A 24,676-nucleotide genomic window follows, 5' to 3' on the forward strand; every position below is an offset into this window, starting at 1 on the left:
GGGTTGTGTTCAACCTGGAAAAATAATATCACTGTCAGCAAGTGTAGTCATCATGTTAAGCTACACAGTAAAACTTGGGAAATTCAGAGGTTTCTTAGACTATAGTTTCAATAGTCTATGTGTATAAGTATTTGTTGGTGTGCATGTGTGACATATGCATTTTTACACAAATAAAGTAGGACAAGTATTGTTTCAGAACTGCAAAGGCCTAGAAGAATTAAGGATGGAATATCGAGTGATGTCAATGGGAAGAAAATAACATCATCACACTGGAAATACAGATTCTTGGGTATAACCAAGAATATTATTCAAATAAACAGGAAAATGGTATAGAAAGAGTTTACAATGAAATCCATGATTGTTTCATAATTCTTATTCACTTCGAATATACTCAGTATAAGAATTCTTTACAGACATTACTTGAATATAAAAGACCAAATTCAATGTTAAAAATCAAAGATGAAATTCAAGACATGGGTCACCAAAGGTTACTGATCTGAGAGAACTGAGGTTCCAGGGTGGAGATCATGTGTTAGAACTCAAATATTTAACTTAGTTTCTCATTAATATTGTAGGTGTTAATGGAGTGATACATCTTATTTAATACTTGAAATGATACAAAAGCATCTGAAATTCTTTCTAGATCTTGTTTAAGATTTAAAAATCAATATTTAACATGCAAATTATCTGCCATTTTGTGAGCCGGTGAATGATTTTTGGATACAGCAATACTCAAGAGTGTCTCACTCCTGAATCAATAACTTATGTTTCACTGTGAATCATCTAAAAAACATCTAGTGACATAGTTTTAGTGGTATTCACACAAACATATTTTTAATATAGGTCTGATACCAAATTTTAATAAAAGGGCCTCTGCCTAGGGATCTTACTGCTGTAAACATGAATGATGTCATGGAACCAGAGACAGAACTATTGTGATATATATTTATCAACTCATGTTTATCACATGGACTGTGGACCTCAGATGACAAGCCGCAGGGAAGATTACTCCAAGAACAAGAAAGGGCCTAGGGGAAAAAAGAAATCATGAATGTGCAAGTAGACTTTCCATTGTCCAGAAATATAAAAGAGGGTAGGTACACATGGGTGCCCATCTGATAGGCTGATATGCATGACACTTCACAATCCATAATACACAGGTTTACAGTAGGACAAAGATGTTCACTTTGTCTTTGTTATACTTGCTTCTGAACATTGCTGTTCTCATGGCCAGTTCCATTCCTTCCAGGTGCTTTTGGAGAATGAGGCAGAATGTAAAAGAGGATGGAAACTTTATGACAGCTTGTGTCATCGCTCTTCACACTGTGCAAGGGCCTGTGAAAGAAGACTATTTTAGCAACCTTCTGAATATGCTGTAAGTGCTGTTGTATTTTTTTAATGCAGATTTCCTCTCACATATTTCAGGGGGGTGTAAAGATGAGACATGAACAATGCTTTGAATGCTCTGTCTTGTTCTTCCATTGTGTTCACCATTAAACAACTCTGAATTCTGTTATAAACTTAATGCTATTTTATGACTTTAAATTGGTAAATACAGTATTTTATGTTTCTTCCAGTTAGCTTCCTGATTTCAAGGCTAGACACTTAGTGAACACAGGAATCTTTACCGTGATCTCCAGGATTAGCTCCCCCATTAACAGTTTACAAAACACAATATTCAGTGCTTTATTATAAAAAAATATCCCATACTATTTACATAAATTTCACTCTGAGAAGGTACAGATAACTTTTCTGTCAGTATGTAGCTACCAGTACATGTGCTGGGGCCTCTAATGTTTAAACTACACCTAGGTACAGAGAGCTTTCACACAGATGTTCAATTCTTCTCTGAAATTCTCTGGATGTGGTAACACTATGACTTCTGAACCTGCATCAAGAGTTTAAGTAGCATTTCTGTCTAATGTGAATTTAACTAGCCCTTATATTACCATCATAACTTGTATACATATGCAACCACTGACTTTTTGTATTATAAATCCCAGTTCTTTACTCTCTCTTTAACATTGAGAAGGAATGTTTAGACTGTATATTTTATGCTTGAAAAGTGAGGCTATCACTACTAGTTGTGACAATTTACTTTCCTTGTCACTAGACTGAATTGCATTTGTAGCATGTCTAGTTGACAGTGGCTGAAAATGGATTAGAGGAGTTTCCCAGCAGCTCATCTCTTATTTATTTAAAAATTATATGTCTTCTTTTTATGTCTAAGTTGCTTATTTTCTGACACTTTTATCACACTTGCCACTTATGTTTCTCTTTCATTAGTTTACTAAGTACAGTTGCATATTTTGCCATGTGGTTACTGTACACATTTTGGATTTATGAGTTTCTGTTAGTTCTTTTCAAGCACAGCACTTTATACTACTAGTCTACTCTGACAGCTTCAGTAACTGGTGTTTCTTATGTTTAACATGCATGAGTTAGTATTTGAGTCGCACAAATTCTAGTCTCAAAATCATATTGTGTGCCAATGAAAATTTCAATATCAATTTTCTGTGTGGTAATAAAGCTTATTCTAGAATGGGCTACTTTGTAGACAATGATACCACAAAGGAACAATTTCTAAGTGGAAAACTAATTATATTTAAATCTGAATGAATCATTAAGAATGAGGGGTTGTGTCTTATGTTTGTTCTTCAGATGATATAAAATTACTAGGAATAGTCAGGAGAAATTATTCTTCCCATAAAGAGAAGCAAAAAAGATCTTATATTCCAAATTAATTTTTGCCCAACTTTATTAAAAGGATAGCAGAAAGATTCATCATATGCTTTACTCTTTAGATTTTATTTTAAAAACATATAATGTTGGCACAAAGAAATCTTTCTGTAATTTTCAGATGTATCTAATTCTCAGTTGGATGCTAGTGTTCTGATAGTGTAACTGGAAGTATGGTCAAAATATGTTTATGATAAGAGAAAACGCACTATTTGTCAAATGTGAATCACATATGCTCATTTTAGAGATAAAGTAAGTGAATGATCCTGAGATATATGCGTCTACACTTAATCTGTGCATGCATGTCTGGAGAAGGTTTATTCTGGTGGAATTGAAGATGTAGGCTAGAGCAAAACCTCATTCAAAATTGTGGGATCAGTTACATTACTATGGCATAAATAAGCATTACTAATGTTAATTCTCCGGGATTCATACACACATACATCTTTTAATTAATATATCTATTCATTTATTTTACCTCCAATCATAGCCTCCTACCTCCTCCATTCTTGTTACCATTCTCCCTCCCTCCACTTTATATCTATTTCTGTTCTTCAGAGAGGGGAGCAGCACTACCAACCTATCCCAACTAATCAATCACATCAGGACTGAATGTGTCCTCTTCCCCTGTGGCCTGACAATGAAACTCCACCAGGGGAAAGAGTTAGAAAACAGTCAACAGAGTTCAGGTTAGATGCAACCCAGAGTACCCATACTAGGGGACGTACATGAAGCCTGAGCTGCCCATTTGCTACATCTGTTTATGGGTCCTAGGTCCAGTCTATGCATGGCGCTTGGTTGGTGAGTCAGTCTCCACAAGACATTTTGTTTCCTTCATGAGTTAACACTGTTATTTTTCTTGTGGAGCACATGTCACTCCTTGGTCCTTTTATCCTTCCTCTCCCTTGCTTTTTCACAAGACTCACAACACTTTGGCCAACATTTAGCTGTGATTATCAGCATCAGTTTTGATTCACTGATGGCTGTGTCTCAGTTTTGACTCGGTATTGGATGGACATTCCCTCATTCTCTGCTCCATATTTATCACTGCATGTCTTGTAGGGGGGGGGAATTTGCATCAAAGTTGTTGTGTGTAGATTGCTGTCCTCCTCCCTCAACTCGGAGTTCTATCTAGTTAGAGGATGTCCTCTATGTCCCATGACCTTCTACTAGGAATTACAGCTAGAGTCACCTTCCATATTATCCCAGAACCTATCCTGTCTTAGTTCTCCATCTTGACAGACAGATGTCCACATCCAGTTTCTTTCTTCCCTTGAGGCCCTCTGTCCTCCTGCAACAGCTGCCTCAAGTCTGACATCCACCTTCATTTCTCTCTATGCTCCCTCTCCTACCTTGAACCCTATCTTCAACTTTTTTGGCTGTCTATTCCATTTCTGCTTCTGAGTGAGAATTAAGCATTCTCTCTTGGCTCCTCCTTCTTACTTATTTTCTTTGGGTCTGTGAACTCTAATAAGTTTATCCTGTACTATATGGCTAAATTAGTACATACCATGTATGTCTTTCATGGCCGGATTACCACTCAGGATGATCTTTTCTAGTTACAACTACTAACCTGTAAATTTTGTGATTTTCTTGGTTTTAGTATCTAAGTAGTATATCATTGTATAAATGTAGCACAGTTTTATTCTCCATTCTTTATTTGATGGATATATATATATATATATATATATATATATATATATATATATATGGTTTTTTTTGGATTCTGGCTGTTTTGAATAAAGCTGATATGACCATAGTTGAGCAAGTGTCCATGGGTTATCCCCAGGTATTATACTGTTGGATGTTGAGTTTTCTGAGAAGGGGATTGATTGATTTCAAAAGTCAAACATACATCTTTTTAAAAATGCATCTGTGATGTGTGAAATTATTAAAAAATATTCTGCCTTTAAAAATAATCTACAGGGTTAAGAAAAATATGAAGATGGATGTGTGGAAATATGTTTAACATACGGCCACTAATTATAATGAATTTTTAGTACAGGAGCCAAACGTGGCTGGAGAAACACTCTGTCCATTCATTCATCAGTCATTCATCCACTACCCCAGGCAATTCAGTTAATTTCATAAGGAAATATGAGAAACTCAGGGAGTCACACATCATGTGTATTTTTGACATTTCTGAATAATTAAAAAAGGAATACATGATCAGATTTGAAGTTTGAACAAAGTGTTGTCTTATTTTTACCTTCTGCACAAGCACTCAACAACCACAGGTGCATAATGCCTTCTCTGGAAAATGCTTATTTTGGTGAGATGAACTCACATTAAAATATATAGATTTTCTAACATTCCAGAATCTTATGTCATCCCATCCTCATTACAATGGGTGTTTGCTTCAAACTTTAGCAGTGGGGGACAATTTAATCAAGCACTGCATAGCCATTGTATTGATTTCAAATGATCCTGTGTAGACCGTTATCTATAATAAATATTTTACCCTTTTATAGAACAGAAGATGAAAACCAAAAGTTTGCTCTGGCCTTGGCTTTCTCAATGGATGAAGTCAACAGAAACCCTCATCTTCTACCAAATACGTCTTTAATATTTAATTTTCTACAATGTCTAACCAGATCAGAACTATATAATATCCTTCAGTTTTTTCAAAAAAGTCATAACAGTTTTCCTAATTATGACTGTGGCCATGAGGTAAAAGCTACAATAGTGCTCACAGGACCAAACTGGGAAACATCTGTGATATTTCACACGTTTTATTCCAGCTTCAAATATGATAAGGTGAGATGTCTGTGTGGTGAAAATTAATGAAATTATGTATCTGTTGGTTGCATTAACAAGGTGTTAAGAAGGGTGCAAGTAGGAGACTGGTCTTACTGGCCTTTTTTCAATGTGTGCAGTTAAATGGATTTATTCAGACACTTGAAGGGGATTCTATATTTATTTGTATGAAATAGAGATAAGAGGAGAAATAATAAGTAAGGGGGATTTATAGAACTATTACAGATAGGAACATGTTTACAAGTTCTTAGGAAGGCATCCTACCTCATGCTGCTCCCTGTGGCCTAGGTACTTCACCTTACTTATGGCACTTTTCATCCTGTCTTGAATGACCACGTACAATTCCCCTGCCTGCATCAGATGGCCCATGAGGATACATCACTCGCCTTGGCCATGGTCTCCTTCTTACTTTACTACAGCTGGAACTGGGTCGGTCTAGCCATCTCAGACAATGATCAGGGCATCCAATTTCTCTCATATTTGAGAAGAGAGATGGAAAAAAATACAATCTGCTTTGCCTTCATGAGTGTAATCCCTGTCAATATGCAGTTATACATGTCAAGAGCTGAAGTGTATTACAACCAAATCGTGACATCGTCCACAAAAGTTGTTATCATTTATGGCAACTCAGACAGTACTCTAGCTTTGAGTTTTAGAAGTTGGGAATCTGAGGGGATACAGAAAATATGGATCACCACATCTCAATGGGATGTTACTACAGGAAAGGGAGACTCCACACCTGACTCATTCCATGGGATTCTTGCATTTGCACATTATCATGGTAAGATTTCTGGTTTTAAAAATTTTGTGCAGACAGTGAACCCTCTCAAATACTCAGATAAATATCTGGCAAGCCAAGAGTGGATGGATTTTAACTGCGAAGCCTCAGCATCTAACAGTAAGACAATGAAGAACTGCTCATTCAATGCCTCATCGGAATGGCTAATGGCACAGACTTTTGATATGGCCTTTAGTGATAGCAATTATGAAATATACAATGCTGTGTATTTTGTGGCCCATGTCCTTCCTGATATGTTTCCTCACCTGGTAAACAATCACCTAATTGACAAGGGGAAAGAACCAGATTATCACTGCTTGAAGGTAGTGTTTCTTCTTGGATGATTATTGTGTAAATAATACAGTTTTAGGAATCACTCAGAACTCCCAATTGAGTGGAAATGGACTAGGAAATATTCCTCCCAAAACTATGATTCTAAACTGTTTGATCCTGGCAAAGTAAGTCTAGAGATTTGTATATATCTTCAATATAAAGGCACTGAAGTGGGAGACACTATTAATGAAAATCAATGCTTTTTTAATAGATATACAAATAATCCATATAATCAAACCTTTTCTATGCTGTAGACATAATTCGAACTTCCTCATTTATGCGATAAATGATGAGATGATGAGTGTTTCTTTCGTTAACTGTAAAATTTGTGGTAATAAGTACTAGGATGCATTTCTCAAGTTTTAACAATTGATTCTGTCTAAATGTTAGCGTCTGAGGACCTTCCTCACAGGCTGAGTGTAATTATACAGAAAATACTGCTGTGAATCAGTTCAGTACATACATGTATGTTCATGGGCTTGAATGTATGTTTGGCACTGTACATTGGTATACAGAAACATACACAAACACATATATATATATGTGTATATATATGTATATATGTATACATACACAGAGAGATATACCCACATATATATGTGTGTGTATGTGCATGCATGTCTGTGTTTCTGGCCAACTGACTCTGTGTGTCTGTCTGGAAAAGTTAACATAAATTGGACTTTATGTTAGTGCCTGTTTATTTTAGTCTTTGTGTATTTTTTGAGGTATATGTCAGTGTATGTGTCTGCATGTTCGTCACTCTATGTTTTGCGTGTTTCTGTGTACTTGACTGCACATATGTATATCTGTGTTACTGTGTGTGTGTGTCCATCTTTGAATGTTGTGAGCATGAATCTGTGTATGAGTCAATATATCTGTGTAGGTGTTTGTATTCCATCGGGTCATTTTGTGTTTATATGTCTGTGCATACATGTGTGTGCCTATGTATGTGTTTTGTGCATTTCTGTATTTGTGTATGTTTGTGTCCATATGTTCATCTCTGGACATTATGTTGATGTGTGTGTAAGTAAATGTGTGTTGATATATTATGTGTGCATCTATGTATGGATGTAGGTCTTTGTATGCACATATTTGTGTGTTGTACATCTTTGATGAATACATGTATGTCTAAGCTTTTCTTTTTTAGGTTGCTTTAAGAGAATTAAATTCAGCAAATGTTATGATAAGTTAATATATCATTTCACTCTCATTAAGATTTCCATCCAGACACCTTTAACAAATTGTCTTTCAGATGAAATCAGAATGTTTTCTCTCATCAAGGAAAGGTTTATTGAGTGTAGAATTATTCCTGTCTTTCAGATACACTCCTTGCTGAGAAAGAGCCACTTCACTAATCCTGTTGGTGACAAAGTGAATATGAACCAGAAAGAGTGTGACATCTATCACATTAGGAATTCCCCCAATGGTGTTGGACTTAAAGTGAAGATAGGAAAGTTTAGCCCCTATTTTCCACATGGACAACAGCTCCATTTTTCTGAAGACATGCTAGAGTGGGCCTCAGGAAGTAGACAGGTAAGTTTGACATAACTGTACAAATTTGCATTTATGCTTTCTTGTAACTTAGTGATATGAAATAAACTGTGACATAAGGAACCTATTTCTAGCCTTCCATATTATTTTTTTTCTATTTTGATGTGACATTATTATTAACTCCTTAATGAATTTAATCATGCAATGAATACAGTTTTTCATTTTTTTAGAACCTGTTTTGTTTTTAATATGAACATAAAATGATGTTTGAAGATTCATAGATATTATTTCTATAAAATAAGCAATAATCTTGAGGTACCATTCTTATACTCTATAGTGATTTTCTCACTTATGGAGAATATTTAAAAATGATGTTGAAGAGCCTTAACAAACTGACCAGAATTTGAACAGCAATATGCACTGTCTCCACTCTTCTTCAAAATTGTCATTAGAATCTTACCAAGTACCAAAATAAATGTGAAAATATGTCCTGGCCCATGGAACGAATCGAAGCAGGGTTCACCTGAAAGAGGGAGTGGGGATTGAAAATTGGAAGAGAGATGCAAGAAAATTGAAACATGTCTGGAAATTTCTGATCAAGACACTCTTTAATGCTGAGGAGTAAGACTTTATATAGCAAGGTCAACAGGATCCCACTTTCCCTAGCCCCCAGGCAAGAACACAATCTCCTGAATAGTTCCCTGTAAGAACTTGCTTAATCCTCTGGGTAGTTCCCTGTAAGGACTTCCTTTTTTCTTGCAAAGGTAGATAATCCAAAGATAGCCTAGAACACAAGACCTCCTTGAGCAAAGGTAAACAACTCAAAAGTCACAGCCTGCATCCAAAGCACAGAATTTCTAACATGGCTGAATTTAGCATGGCTCAATTGTGGTCCTCACAAAAATATATGCAAAAAGAGAGAAGGAAATGTTCCCTGTTCTACATAGTGAGTTGAGGTATCCCAGTGCTACATAGTGAGACCCTTTTCTCTTCCACAGGAAGAGTTGTAGTTAACTGTGTCTGGGGAGAATATGAGATTAGACTGTGTATGAGTGACAGTGTGGTTTTCACATAGACCTTAATACTGAATTAAGGATTCAAAGTGAGCCTGTAAGAATCAGCAAATTTCTGATGCAGCATATACAGTCCCATCATCAGGTTCAGTCTAATGCAAATACGTTTTTCTTTTAACTTAAGAAATCATTCACTAACTTTACACAAACTAAGTTGTACTCAGGTTCTCCCAGTACTCACAGGCTCTGTAAACTCTTCAGATTTCAGGAGACATTCCAAATTCTAGCTTCCTACACATCAACTCAGCACTTTTTCACTAGCAATACACCAGGGTCTGTATTTTCACACATTCTCACTATCTTTACACTCAGTTTGTCATATTTGCAGTCTTAATTTATTGGAGGATATGTTTGTTATCTGAGATTTGAGTAGATAGTTCACCCGTTTCAGATTTGCTTTACTCATAACTTGTTAAACCATTGCTGTGATTAAGCATTGACCATGTCAAAATGAGGAAAAATGAATGATTTGGCTCATTGATTACAGTCAAGGGAAGATAAGGAAGGAATTTGGAGACTGAAACTAGAGCATAGACCCTGAAGGATCATTGCTTACTGGCTTGCTCTATTTGATTTCTGATGCATACTTGCCTAGGGACAATATTTTCAATAGTAAACTAGGCATTCATCCAATGCATACCAATTAATAAAATGCCTCAGAGATATGAAAAGAGGCTATTCTGTTAGAGAGAATTCCTCACTTAAGATTCTCCTAATCCTGTCATTTCACTGTTCTTTGTGTCAGCTTAATGAAAATTAACTAGAAAACCAGGTTACAATTTCTGTCCTGTTTCCACAAAGTAAACTAAAAGTTGTGTTTTCCTGGATTGCTAAGATTTGGTAATAATCTCAATTTTTCATCCATTTCATTAAATAGATTCATATGTTTGGCATTATACAAAATGCTAAGTGAAATATGGTCTCTAAGTTTTTGTGTATAAAATAATCTTATTGATGCATTAACATGCTAATACAATGTAGTTATGACAGAAGTAGATAAAACTTCTGATATTAGCATGTATATTACTTTCTCAGATGCTACCCTCTGTATGCAGTGCTGATTGTGGTCCTGGATTCAGACAATTCAGGCAGGAGGGAATGTCAGCCTGCTGCTTTATTTGTATCCACTGCCCAGAAAATGAAATTTCTAATGGAACAAGTGAGTGTATGCTGCTGTGGTAAAGCCTTCACAATGGTAATCCTCTCCACAAAAAAAAAGCTGAGGGAGTCTAAAAAGCAACTGCAAAAATAAAATATACAATTTCCTCCATTAGTCTTTATAGAAGTACAACGATAAACCGCACCTTATGCCTAAATGTACATTTTGATCCATTGAAAATTTATGTCGTATGACATTTTCTCAAAGAGACAATTTTCATAATAAAACTGCGGTGTGAGCAATTGTACACAAGATCTTTCCTCGTGATTATTCTCTATAACTACATGGAGGAAACATTCCAGTCATTAATCTTTCAAATATGCACATATTCTTTTTGAACATATGTATGTCTCCCTACATATGTCTATGCAAACCATCTATGTTCCTAACACCATACAGAACAGATAGGGCAAAAGATTGCCTGGACTGGGTAATGGGGTGGGGAAACTATATTTGTATCCTTAGGAAAATTAGCATAGAGGTAAAAAAAATAGTACCTATAAAATTATCAGAAACTGATATGTAAGAGAGAGAATTCATATAATATCTAGAAGCCCATTTTCAAGTGTCTGAGGTAATTTGTTTCTAATAAAGTAGGGGTAAGTGTTGACATATAATCTATAAAATATAAAGGGTCTTATAAAAATATTTTATATACAGCACCCAATTGATTTCATGAAAGAATAAATTAGAGTGGTTTTGTATTGAAAACAATTAGTCACAAATATTAAATTTTTATTGCTACCTACAGAGTCCCTTTAATCAAATGATTATATGTTTATGCTTGGCTAAATGCAAATGGCCAATGAATAGTTTCTCTCACCCTATGCCTTCATACTCTGTAATGAAATGGAAGTTTTAAAAACATACTTCTGGACAGTGAGATGGCTCAACATTTAAATCTTTTGCCACCAAGAATGATGACTGTACTTCATCCCCAAGACTCTTCTTATAGCAAAATGAGTCAAACGACTCCTAGAAAATGGCTTCTGACATTTAGGCATTCCAATATACTGCAAATGTATGAAACAGACTGTAATAAAATTGTCTTAATCAGAAAAATAACAATAATTAGGGGTAGTTACATCAATAACTACAAAATTTTATTATTTCTTTATTAATGTTATGTGTGAATTGGGAGGGTATATGTTCTCAAGAGCAGATGCAGATGAGAGGAAACTAAGAAAGCTATAGTTATACTTGCAGGCAGTTGTTAAACACCTCAAATGGGTTCTGGAAGTGAACACAGGTTTAATGAAGGAGCAGAACATTCTCTTCATTGTTAAGCCAACTTTCTAGCTTTTCAAGCAAATTAACCAATTATAGTTGTCCAGAAATCTATTGTTTTACATAAAAAAGATTTTTAAATCTGAAAGCACACCATAAGTCTCTGAATTATCAATTGAATCATCACAATTGCTATCAAGTTTCCTGAGGATGCCATTTTGGAAAATCATATTGTGAATGAGGTATTTTGTTCTACACATAATATCTGGGCCACAACTCTTGCTTAATGGAACTTACTTCATTTTGGTCATGATGTTTATCAATATATATTTTATCCTAGCATATATTCAGAGTCTGTGTGTCATACAGATTGGAATTAGGGAAGTAGGAATGTGCAGGATATATCCCACAAAGATGGGATCAAGATGAAGGGCTTTGTAGTGCTCAGTTTGGAGAGGTATTGATCTTCAGTAGACACCTAGTGCTTTTCATAAACTAGATTGAAGAATTCTTTACACAGTCGATGACAACATATATAAGGATATGTTAATTATTTTGTACGTTTTTCAATCATTAATACTACATTTATATAAATTTTACTTCTCACACTCACACTCCTACTTCTTCCATATAAATCAAATTATTTTCAAATTTATGAGCTCACCTGTTTCTTTCATATGGAAACACACACACACACACATACACACACACACCCATAACCCTGATAATTTCTTTTACTATTCCTTTTATATCAATAACTTCAGGTTGGTAACTTGGAACAAGAAAAACTATGACAGGTCTTGCCCAAGTAGAAGCCAGTCTCCATCTCCCTTAAAGATAGCATTAATTAAACAGTAAATGAACTTATGAGGCAATGAATGTATGGGGTTGGTGATTTTAAAACACACTCAACCATTCTGTGGTTAATATTTGATTTTATGAATTTACCAGATAATTCATCTCATGACAACATTCCAAATAATATAAGAAATCTATGCATTAAGAAAATATGGTAAATGTTCTCATCAACAGAGTTAAATAGACAAATGATGGTTCAGTTTTTTTCTCAGAGAAGATAAGAATTAATAAATGTAAACTTTGCTGTACAGCAATGTCCTTCAATTATATTATCAGGAATAAAATGTAGGTATTGCAAATCATCTTCAAGAGACTTACTGAAACGTCTTGTCCATAAACTGCTGAAGCTGCACTAACGAATCTGTCCTTTCTCATTCAGACATGGATCAGTGTGTGAAGTGTCCAGAGAACGAGTATGCCAACACAGAGCAGAATCACTGCAGCCACAAAGCTGTGATCTTTCTGAGCTATGAAGACCCCTTGGGGATGGCTCTGGCCTTAATGGCCTTGTGCTTCTCTGCCCTCACAGCTCTGGTTCTTGTAGTATTTTTGAAGCACAATGACACAGCCATTGTGAAGGCCAATAACCGTGCTCTCAGCTACATCTTACTCTTGTCACTCATGTTCTGTTTCCTCTGTTCCTTGCTCTTCATTGGCCTTCCAAACTCAATCTCCTGCATCCTGCAGCAAATCACATTTGGAATTGTTTTCACTGTGGCTATTTCCAGTGTGTTAGCCAAAACAATCACAGTGGTTCTGGCCTTCAAAGTCACAGGTCCTGCAAGAAGGATAAGGTACATTCTGGTTTCAGGAACTCTTAACTACATCATTCCTCTCTGTACACTCATCCAAATTATTCTCTGTTCAATCTGGCTAGGAGCTTCTCCTCCCTCTGTTAATACTGATGCACACTCTGAGCATGGCCAGATTATTATTGTCTGCCACAAGGGTTCTGTTATAGCATTTTACTGTGTCCTAGGATACTTAGGCTTCCTGGCCCTGGGAAGCTTCACTGTAGCTTTCTTGGCCAGGAAACTGCCTGACACATTCAATGAAGCCAAGTTTCTGACATTCAGCATGCTGGTGTTTTGCACTGTTTGGATCACTTTCCTCCCTGTCTACCACAGCACCAAGGGCAAGGTCATGGTGGCTGTGGAGATTTTTTCCATCTTGTCTTCCAGTGCAGGCATGCTGTGCTGCATCTTTCTTCCCAAGTGTTACATAATATTATTAAGGCCCGACAAAAATTCTCTTCAAAAGATCAGGGAGAAATCATATTCATAAGTTGGTATATCATGAATATTTTGTGTTAAATTAATTTATTTATCCAACATTTATCGTGTTTATCGATTCTATCCTTACTCTCCTTCCAGTCCTACCCTTTCTCCCTTTCTCCATCCCCTCTCTGTTATGCCTCAGACTAGTGATCAAAACTCTGGCATCATAATCCATATCAGTAACAGTACCTGTACTTCTTCCTAGAGGTGCCACATGAAGCCTGATCTGTCCATCATCTACATATATGTAGTTGGCACATGTCCAGTTCATTCATTGTCCTTGGTTGTTTCCTCAGTCTCAGCAAGCCTCTCTGTGCTCTGGATGGCTGGTACTTTTGATCTTTTTGGGGAACTCCTGTCACCTCAAGTCCATTTCTCCTTCCTCCCACTGTTCCACAAGACTCCCTATTATCACCGAATGTTTGGCTGTGAGTCTCAGCATTTGTTTTCAACCTGTGTTTAGCATAGCCTCTCAAAGACAACACAGTTAGGCTTCTGTCTACAAGCACAGCAGAGTATCATTAATATTGTCACGGGTTGCATCTGTCCAGGGACTGATTCTTGGCCTGTGCCCGGTAGTCTGACTGGTAAATGAAATCTAACTGAGAAATATAAATTTGGTATATAACCACCAAATATTGGGCTGTAGAGCATGATCTGTCTCTTCTTAGGATGATGATCACTGTTTCCTGTAATGATGTTCCATAGCAGTATGATGGCTACTGGAGTTCTATGTTTTCCATATTATCATGCCCTGATCTACTTATTTCACAATTTATAACTCTTGGGGCATAGTGCTGAGTGCAAATGTTCTTTTCTTCTTTAGAATAAAAACATTCAAACTCAAATCAAACTTTATAATCTCTGGGAGAATGACCTTGATGCCAGTGGAATGGTGATTAAAAATTTGAGGAAGTTTGTGGGAGTGTGAACTCATGTTTGCACATGAAGGTAAACCAATTTTATTCCTTACAAGGGGAAGGTAAGGGAATATTGATGTTATCCAAGGAAGTCAAAGATTTAAACTTAGAAGAATGATGGTTTGACAAACATAAAGAATACTAAAGAAGATGGCTTTGTGTCTTACCCTTCTCAGTTAATAACATACCTCGCTCTGTAATAAGGCCTGATTCATTGCTCATCCTTGAAAAAATTATGTTATCAACACTATGTTACAATAGCTCCAAAGAATAAGATGTCCTCTTCTGGCTTATATGGTTATGTGAGCTCACCTGTGTACAAAACAAGATTTGAAAATTCACACACAGCCAGGAATGGTGGCACACGCCTTTATCCCAGTACTTGGGAGGGAAAGGCAGGTGGATCTCTGAGAGGTCGAGGCTATCCTGGTCTACAAAGTGAGTCCAGGACATCGAAGACTACACAGAGAAAAATTGTCTCACAAACCAAACCAAAACAAAACAAAAAAAGAGAACACACACAAACAAAAACAAACAAACATGTATACACACATTGACATATATAACTGAAAACATGTAGTCTTTAAAACATTGTAGGATAATATTTTAAAGAGTCTGCGAAAGCAAGCCTCTTTTCAGGAAGATCCAAGATGGTGATCCCGAGCACTGCAAGATGGAGCCTACAGACTCACAAATCCTGAAGAGCCTTAGGTGAAATGGGTCCACAAAGTGCAGAGCACAGGTGGGTGTGGCCTCTGGTCTTTCAACTGGCCCCCGGAGGGCAAGGAGACAGTCCCTAGAGTCTGGGTGTGCACCCGCTCTGACGATCTGCAGCTGTGCTCTATAGTATGGACTTGGTATCTGGGACTGAACTGTGCATGCTAAAGCGCCGAACTCCAGAGATGGTCTCCTAGAAAAATCTCAGGAAAACAGGTGGATCTGACCTCACACCCACCCATGAGTCCACAGAAAGACCCAGGTGCTGGCAACCATACCTACACAAAATACAAAGCCTCACCTGCATCCTCTCCCTACCTCTCACTTTTGTGTGAGTCACACAGTAATAGCATCAGAGTCAGTGGGCCCAGTGGGATGTGAGAGTGTGGATCTGATCTCATATCTCCCCACCAGTACACAGTCTATGAATTGTAGTATGGGTATCATGAACTATATGGCTAATTCTCCTTATGACTATATACCATATCTGTCTTTCTGGGTCTAGGTTACCTCATACTGAATGATCTTTTCTAGTTCCACCCATTTGTATTCCAAAGGTGGCAGACTCAGGCAATCTCAGGATCACTCTGCCTTCAGTTCCAGAGGTGAAAGACATTGGGGACAACCAACAGTAGTGAGGCATGTCCTTGATCTTTGCATGCCAGTACCCAATCGCCTGCTCTATCTGCAATTGCTGAGACATCAGTCATTGGGGTCTATCAGAAGAGATGAGGACTTCTCTGTGTCCTCTTTGCATGATTACCATGGCCGCAGCTATGTCTGCACCTCCAGAGGCAGCATTCATAGGAGATTGCCAGCAACTGTGAGATCTACCTCTCAACTTCCATGTACTGCCTTCAGGGTCCCAGGTCTGCCTGCAATCTCAGAGGTGGCAGATATCAGGGACTTCCTTGGCAGTACCAACAGGGACTAGCTACCAGCAGCACATCATGCCAATTCCCAGGGCCCAACTCTACGTACAATTGCAGAAGCATCAGCCACCAAGGACTACCACGAATCTTCAAGTGTGCCACAACCAGGGAAAACTAGATGGTTAATGAATAGCATAGGAACATACTCCACAAAACCCAGGGAAATACAGATTCATCAGAATGCAGATATCCTACTAAAACAAGGCTGGATCATGTAAGACATGTGATCCCTTGCAAAACAATCTTAAAACTTCAAATCTCAAAAAGTAATAGAAGAAGATATTAGAAGATGGAAAGGTTTTCCCTGTCCATGGTTGAGAGGAATCAACATAGTGAAACTGGACATGTTACCAAAAGAAATCAATAGATTCAATGCAATTTCCATCAAAATAGCTATAGAATATCTTACAGACATTGAAAGATCAATTCTCAAATTCATATGGAAAAACAGAAAACCAAGAGTAGCTAAAACCATACTTTGCCATAAAATACCTTGTGAAGGAAACTCTACCCCAGATCTCAAGCTGTGCTATACAACAACAGTAATAAAAACAACATGGTCCTGGAATAGAAATATGCTGGTTCCTCAATGGAATCAAATCAAAGACCCTGAAATAAATACTCACACCTGTAGACACTTGAGTTTTTACAGAGAAGCAAAACCCATACCATAGAAACACATAGGGTTTTCAACAAATGGTGCTACTCTAACTGCATGTCTACACATTGAGAAGTGCAAAAAGGTCCATATTTATAACCCTGAACAAAACTACAGGTCAAGTGTATTAAAAACCTCAACACTAAAAAGAGACACACTGAATCTGTCAGAAGAAAAAATTTGAAAGTGCCTTAATCTATTGTCACAGGGGGAAACTTCCTGAGATGACACAAACAGGTCAGGCTCTAAGGTCACAATTAATAAATGGGACATCATGAATTTGAAAATCTTCTGTAAGGCAAAGGGCATTGTCAACAGGACAAAACAAGAGCCTACATCCTAGGAAAAGACCACCACCAATCCTACACCTGACAAATAATATCCAAAATTTACAAAGAACTCAATAAATTCAACATCACCAATAAAAGCAACATAATTAAGAAATGAGGGTCAGCTCTTAAAAGAGAATTCTCAGCAGAGGAATATTGAATGGCTGAAAAACACTTAAAGACATGCTCTACCTCCTTAGTCATTAGAGAAATGCAAATCAAAATGGCTCTGAGATTCCAACTTACGTTCATCAGAATGGCTAAGTTCAAAAATTCAAGTGACAGTGCATGGTGGTGAGGATGTGTAGAAAGAGGAGGAATACACTTCCACTGTGTGTATGAGTGCAAACTTGTGCACCCGCTTTAGAAATCAATCTGGCACTTTCTCAGAAAGTTAGGAGTAATGCTACCTCAAGACCCACCTAGGACACTTCTTGCCAAATATCCAAAAGATGTTCAACCACACAAGAAGGAAATTTGGTCAAGTATGTTGATGGCAGCCTTAATCATAATAGCCAGAATTGTGAAACTCCCTAGATGTCCTTCATTTAAAGAATGGAAAAAGAAACTGTGGTCCATTTATAAAATGGAATATTACTCAGTTATTAAAAAGAAAGGAAAAATTGAAATTAGCAAGCAAGTATGTGAAACTACAAATTATTATCTTGAGTGAGATAACTCAGACTCAAAAGATATGTGTAGCATATATTAACTCATAAATGAATATTAGCCTGACATGGATATCCTCTGAGAGTGCCCATTCACAGGGGATCGAATCAGATGGTGGGACTTTCTAGTGAACTCCAGGTGAGAGTGGTGTGGAAGAATGGAGAGATAGAAGCTTCCAGAGAGTCCACTCTACTGTGGAGAGTGTTCTGTCCATTGTCTAGATCTGGTCGGGGTTTAAGGTTTACCGTCTGTATTATTTTTTCTTTTTAAAAAATTTTATTAATTTATTCATATTACATCTCAATGGTTATCACTTACCTTGTATCCTCCCATTTCTCCCTCCCTCCCATTTAAACTTCTTTTAAAAAGCACATTTTGGATGAATATCTAAAAATCAGTGCCCAAATTTAATCCATTTGAGTATTTTCATTCTATTATTTTTTACTTTATTAATTTATTCTTGTTACATCTCAATGGTTATCCCATCCCTTGTATCCCCCTTGGCTGGTGCCTTAGTTTGTGCGGGACCCCTGTGCCCAAACCTGCCTATCATAATGTTCTACTTGTAGGCTTCTAGGACCCTCTTAATCCTTCTACTTTGCCATTCTCCCATGCTTCTCTCATCTAGAGTCCCACTAGAATGTCCTCCCCTCTGTCTCAGTTTCCTGGTAAGTGAAGGCTTTCTGGGAACATGCCCCTTGGGCTAATATGCAGTTATAAGTGAGTATATACCATTTGAGTCTTTCTGCTTCTGGGTTAACTCACTCATTATGATCATTTGAAGCTGAATCCATTTATCCACAAATTTTGGGAATTCCTTTTTTTAATAGCTGAATACTATTCCATAGTATATATGTACCACAGTTTCTTTATCCATTCTTCTACTGTTGGACACTTACTTTCTCACATACTCTGGTGCATCAACTTTGACCATGTCCCCTGGAGGGGGAGACCCTGTGGCACTCAGAGGAAGGACAGCAGGTTACCAAGAAGAGACTTGATACCCTACGAACATATACAGGGGGAAGAAATCCCCCTCAGGAACAGTCATAAGGGAGGGGAATAAGGGGAAAATGGGAGGGAGGGAAGAATGGGAGGATACAAGAGGTGGGATAACCATTGAGATGTAACAAGAATAAATTAATAAAGTAAAAAAAAAGAAGCTGCCAGAGAGTCTAGGAATCCCACAAGAAGACTGCAATGCTTGCAGGTCTAGACACTCAGGGAGTGGGCTGCTGCTCAAACTGTTGGACTAAGCAAGGTCAAGGCATGTAGGAAATCTAGACACTCTTATCAGATATAGCTAATGGACAGCTCATTCTCCATGGTTGTGGTGAGAGTGGGGACGGCCTCTGACATGAACACTGGTGCCCCTAATTTGAGCACTTCCTCTTGTTGGGGAAGCATGGTGGCACTTAGAAGAAGGGGAAGCAGGTTATCTTGATGAGACCTGATAGGCTATGATCTTAGGGTGTGTGAAAGAGTTATCTTTCTGTCACAGGTCTAGGGGAAGGGAAGAGGGTAAAAGAGAGAGGGGGAGCAGGAAGGTACAAAGGAAAACACAACGTTCGAGATATAATCTAAGCAAATTATTAAAAAATAAAAATGACCAAATAGGTTAGTGAGAGTAGGGGAGTTACTAGTGTGAGTTGATACTGAGGACTCCAGTGTGGTAAGCAGGATATAGCTACTTTATTTGGCAAATGTAGGAATAAGTTTTGCTCCATTAAGCCTCTCATGGAACATTTTTTATTTTAATAAGTTAGCAGTGAACATAGATACTTGTCTGGTGTGTTTATTTAAGCATTATTCATAATAACCAATACATGTAATAAAATTTAATGGATCACAACAGATGATAAAATGAATAAAAAATAACATCAAACATTTTGTGATCTTTACCTTCATATCATATTCATAGCATATTCATTTGTTATTTGTAATATATTTTAGAATCTTCAAAGTTTCATTAAATATATTATCCCCTGGGGAGATCAAATATGGCAGTACCAATTATTCACTGTATTTGAGAGGCAGGATTGAGCCTAGAGATAGGATGGGAGCTAGAGACCACAAGACCTGGAGATTCCTAGGTGAGAGATATGGACATGGTGCAAAGCACACGTGGGTCTGGCCTCAGGCCAACCAACTAGTCCTGGGAGGATGGGTGCTCAGTCTCCAGAGACTGGTTGCATATGAGATTTTCAGCTGTAGCTGTGCTCTATATCTTGGACTGTGTATCTAGGACTGACCTGTGGGTGATGAAACACCAGCTTTTAGATCTGATATCCCAAGGGAGGACCCAGTCGAATGTGGGAATGAGACCCCAGACAACACATATGCAGTCCTGTGTCTTTAAAGCCCAGCACAGACACCTGCGTGGTACCTGCACTCTCTCTGACTAAACTGTGGGTTACACTGAAACCTTAGTATCAGCTAGCCCAGAAGGGATCACAGTGTGTATATGGAACAGATCTGATTTCAGATCACCCTGTCAGTTCAAAGAGGAACTCAGAGACCACATAGCGGCCCAGATGGCTAAGGACAGATTCTTTGCTAGGACGTGACTCCTCCTCTTTCTGTTGAACTGAATCTAAGTCCCATGGTTGGAGAAAGAATGGGCAGGAAGAAGATCAGGACAGTGGACAGCTTCCACACTCTCTGGAAGATTGAACCTAGGTCCCAAGGCCAGGGCTGGAGCAAGAAGAGGCAGGGCCAAGAAAGAATGGGCAAAATCATAAGACTGCTAAGAGCTCTGCACTCTGTGGCATACTAATCCGAGATCCTCGAGCCCCTGTGGCCAAGTACAAGATCTCCAAACCCAGCCAAAAGCAGATATTACCTTCATTATCTCAGACTGAACCTTGGGCAGCAGAGCACCATCACCAGCCTCTATTGGCCCAGGCAGGAGCCCAGTGTGTGAAGCAAAGTCCCTTGGAGCTGAAAACAAGTCACTGAAGGATACCTTGATCCCCACAGTTGAAGGATCTAGCTCTATAGACACTCCCCAATGAAGTACTCCCAATGACCAGTGAAGGACATCAAAACTACATCCTAACATCAGAAACAGCAAGACAGCTAAAGACCAGCATAAAAACACAAACAACAAAACCAAAAACAATGTGACATCTCCAGAATACAATTATCCCAAATAATTAAACCCTGGGACTTCAAACACAACTGAAGCACAAGAAATGACATCAAATCCTAAGTAATGAAGATGATAATGGAGGAAACAAACATAATCCCTAAAGAAATAGAGGAAGATGTTGACAAACAAATTGAGGACCTTAGGGAGACCATGACAGAAGCCTATACAGTGGAAGGAACGAATCAGTAGAAGTAATTCAGGAAAATATGAACCATCAGATAATAAAAATCAATAAAACAGTTCAAGACTTGAAAATGCAAATGGAAAAAATGATAAAAGTACAGACAGAAGAAAGCTGGGAATAAAAGAAATGATAGAAGAAAACAGGAAATGCAGAGGTATACTTCCCTAACAAAATTCAAGAGATGGTGCAAAAGTTACAATAGAAGAATTTGACGCAACAATCAAAGAAAATATTATGTTCCAAAAATTCCTGACACAAGCCATCCAAAAAATCAAGGACACCATGAAATGATGAAATCTAAGGATCTAGGAATTGAGGAAAAAAGAAGAATCCCTGCTTCAAGGCCAGAAAATAACTTCAGCAAATTCATAGAAGAAAATATTCTCATCTTAAAAAAAGGGAAGCATATAAAAATAAAAGAGTCCTACAGAGCACCAAATAGAATAGACCAAAAATATACTATTCCCATCACTTAATAATCAAAACACAAATGTATAGAACAATGAAAGATTTTATTGGCAGCAAAGGAAAAGGCCAAATGGCAAACCTATCAGAATTACAGCAGACTTTTCAGCCAAGACCATAAAAGCCAGAAGAGCCTGGGCAGAGATCTTACAAACCATAAAAGACTACAGATGCCAGGCCAGAGTACTATACCCAGTGAAACTTTCAATAAGTATTGGTGGAGAAAACAAGATATTCCATGGAAAAAAACAAATTCAAACAATACCGATTCACAAATCTGGTTCTACAGAAGTTACTAGAAGGAACACTCCAACACAAAATGAGAAACTACAACCAAGATACACAGGAAATAGATAACTTCACTGTAACAAAACAACCACACAAACACTCTACCACAACCAACATCCAAATCATGGGACTTAACAGTCACTGGTCATTCATATCTCTCAACATCAATAGTGTCAATTCTCCAATAAAAAGACATAGACTAAGAGAATGGAAGCATAAACAAGACACACTATTCTTTTGCATTCAAGAAATACATCACAACCACACTGTAAAACATTACCTCAGGATCAAAGGCTGGAAAAACGTATTCTAGGCCAACAGACACAAGAATCAAGCTGGTGTAGCCATTTTAATATATAATAAAATAGACTTTCAATTGAAATTAAAGAAAAGAGATAAGGAAGGAAATTTCATACTCATTAAAGAAAAATTCAACCATGATGACATCACAATTCTGAGCATCTATACATACAGTGCAAGAGCATCCATATTTGGTTTTTTCTTTCTTCTTCTTTTTTTTTCCCACCATTGTAAGAAATATTAACAAAGCTGAAGTCACACATTGATCTGAACACATTAGGAGTGGGAGACTTCAACACCGCACTTTCACCAAAAGAAAGGTCAATAAAACAGAAACTAAACTGTGAAATAGTAAGGGTAACCAATGTCTTGAATCAAATCAACCTAACAGATATCTACATAATTTTCACCCAAACAAAAAACTTATACCTTCCTCTCAGCACCTCACAGAACCTTCTCCAAAACTTACCATATCCTAGGTCACAAAGTGAGCCTGAACAGATGCAAGACGATTGAAATAATACCTTGTATCCTATCCAATCACTGTGGTGTAAAGCTGGACTTCAATAACAACAGAAATAGCAAAAAGTCTACACACACGGAAACTGAAAAACTCTCTACACAACAACTGGGTCAGTGAAAAAAATAAAAAAATAAATTAAGGACTTTTTAAAATTCAATAAAAATGAAGATACACCATATCCAAATTCGTGGGATACATTGAAAGCAGTTCCAAGAGGAAAATTCATAACACTAAGAGACTTAATAAAGAGACTGGAAACATTTCATATAGGCAACTTAAAGATATATCTAGAAGCCCTAGAAAAAAAGAAGCAGAAACACCCAAGAGGAGTAGATGGCTGGAAATAATCAAACTCATGGCTGAAATCAATAAACTATAAACAAAGAGAACAATTTAAGAATCAACATAACCAGGAGTTGGTTCTTTTAGTACATCAACAGGATAAATGACATGTTTGCCAAACTAATTAGAAGCAGAGACACAATATCCAAATGAAAAAAATCAGAAATGAAAAGGGAAATAAAATAACAGACACTGAAGAAATACAAAGAGTCATTAGGTCCTACATCAAAAGCTTATAGTCCACAAAATTTGAAAAACTGAGGGAAATGGGCATTTTCTTGATGGAAACCATCAAAGTTTGAGTCAGTATAAGATAAACAAATTAAACAGTCCTATTTCTCCTACAGAAATAGAAACAGTTATCATAAATCTCACAAAACAAACCAACAAACCAACATGCCCAGGGTCAGATGGTTTTAGTGCAGAATTCTACGAGACCTTCAAAGAAGACTTATTACCAATACTCTTCAAATTACTCTACAAAATAGAAATGTATGGAACATTACCAAACTTATTCTATGATGCCACAGTCATATTAAGACCTTAATCTCAGAAAAACCCAACAGATAAAAAACATTTCAGACCAAAATTTCTTAAGAACAGTGACATAAAAATACTCAATAAAAAATTCACAAACCAAATCCAAGAACAAATATATCAAAGATATCACTCACCACAACCTTGTAGGCTTCATCCCAGGCATGCAGGGATGGTTCAATGTATGGAAATCCATCAATGTTATCCACCACATAAACAAAAAAAAAAAAACATGATCATCTCCTTAGATGCCAAGAAAGCATTTCTCAAAAACCAACACCCATTAAAATGTAAAGACCTGGACTATCAGGGATACAAGGCATAAAAGAAAAATACAACAAGCCAATAGCCAGTGTAAAATAAAATAGTGAGAAACTCAAGGAAATTCCACTAAAATCAGGGTGTAGACAAAGCTGCCCACTCTCTCAGCATCTCTCAAAATAGTACTTGATGTTTTAGTAGAGCAATAAGACAACAAAAGGAGATCAAGGGGGAATCTACATTGGACAGGAGGAAGTCAAATTATCACTGTTTGCAGATGGTATGATAGTGTACATAAGTGACCTTGAAAAGTCCACCAGACAACTGCTGTAGCTAATAAACACCTTCAGCGAAGTGGCTGGATACAAAGTTAACTCAGTGATTGGGAGAAGAAACATAGTAAAGTTGACCATCTTACCAAAAGCAATTTACCGATTCAGTGCAATCCCTATTAAAATACCTACACAAAGTTTAAAGACATTGAAAGAACAATTCTCAAATTCATATTGAAAAAGTACAGAATAGCAAAAAGAATTCTGTACAATAAAAGATCCTCCTGAAGAATCTCTATACCTGATCTCAAGCTGTACTATATAGTAACAGTAATTAAAACAGTATGGTGTTGGGATAACTATAGGCTGGTTGATCAACAGAATCGAATCAAAGACCCATATATGAATCCACACATATATTGTCACTTGTTTTTGA

At 37.2% G+C, this 24,676-nt stretch overlaps 1 protein-coding gene across 1 annotated transcript; it reads left to right on the top strand.

Annotated features, from left to right (window-relative positions):
* Positions 1-1,262: 1,262 nt before the first annotated feature.
* Positions 1,263-13,699, top strand: LOC311590757 (vomeronasal type-2 receptor 116-like; the record flags this gene model as incomplete). The annotated part of the gene is made up of 6 exons (XM_084770023.1): positions 1,263-1,375; positions 5,211-5,496; positions 5,785-6,597; positions 7,928-8,140; positions 10,207-10,330; positions 12,795-13,699. 6 exons carry the CDS (start codon positions 1,263-1,265, stop codon positions 13,697-13,699), a joined length of 2,454 nt encoding a protein of 817 aa, XP_084626149.1.
* Between the last annotated feature and the right edge of the window lie 10,977 nt (positions 13,700-24,676).

The sequence above is a fragment of the Acomys minous genome (genome assembly GCF_964271855.1).
Source record: "Acomys minous genome assembly, chromosome: 20".
NCBI lineage: Eukaryota > Metazoa > Chordata > Mammalia > Rodentia > Muridae > Acomys > Acomys minous.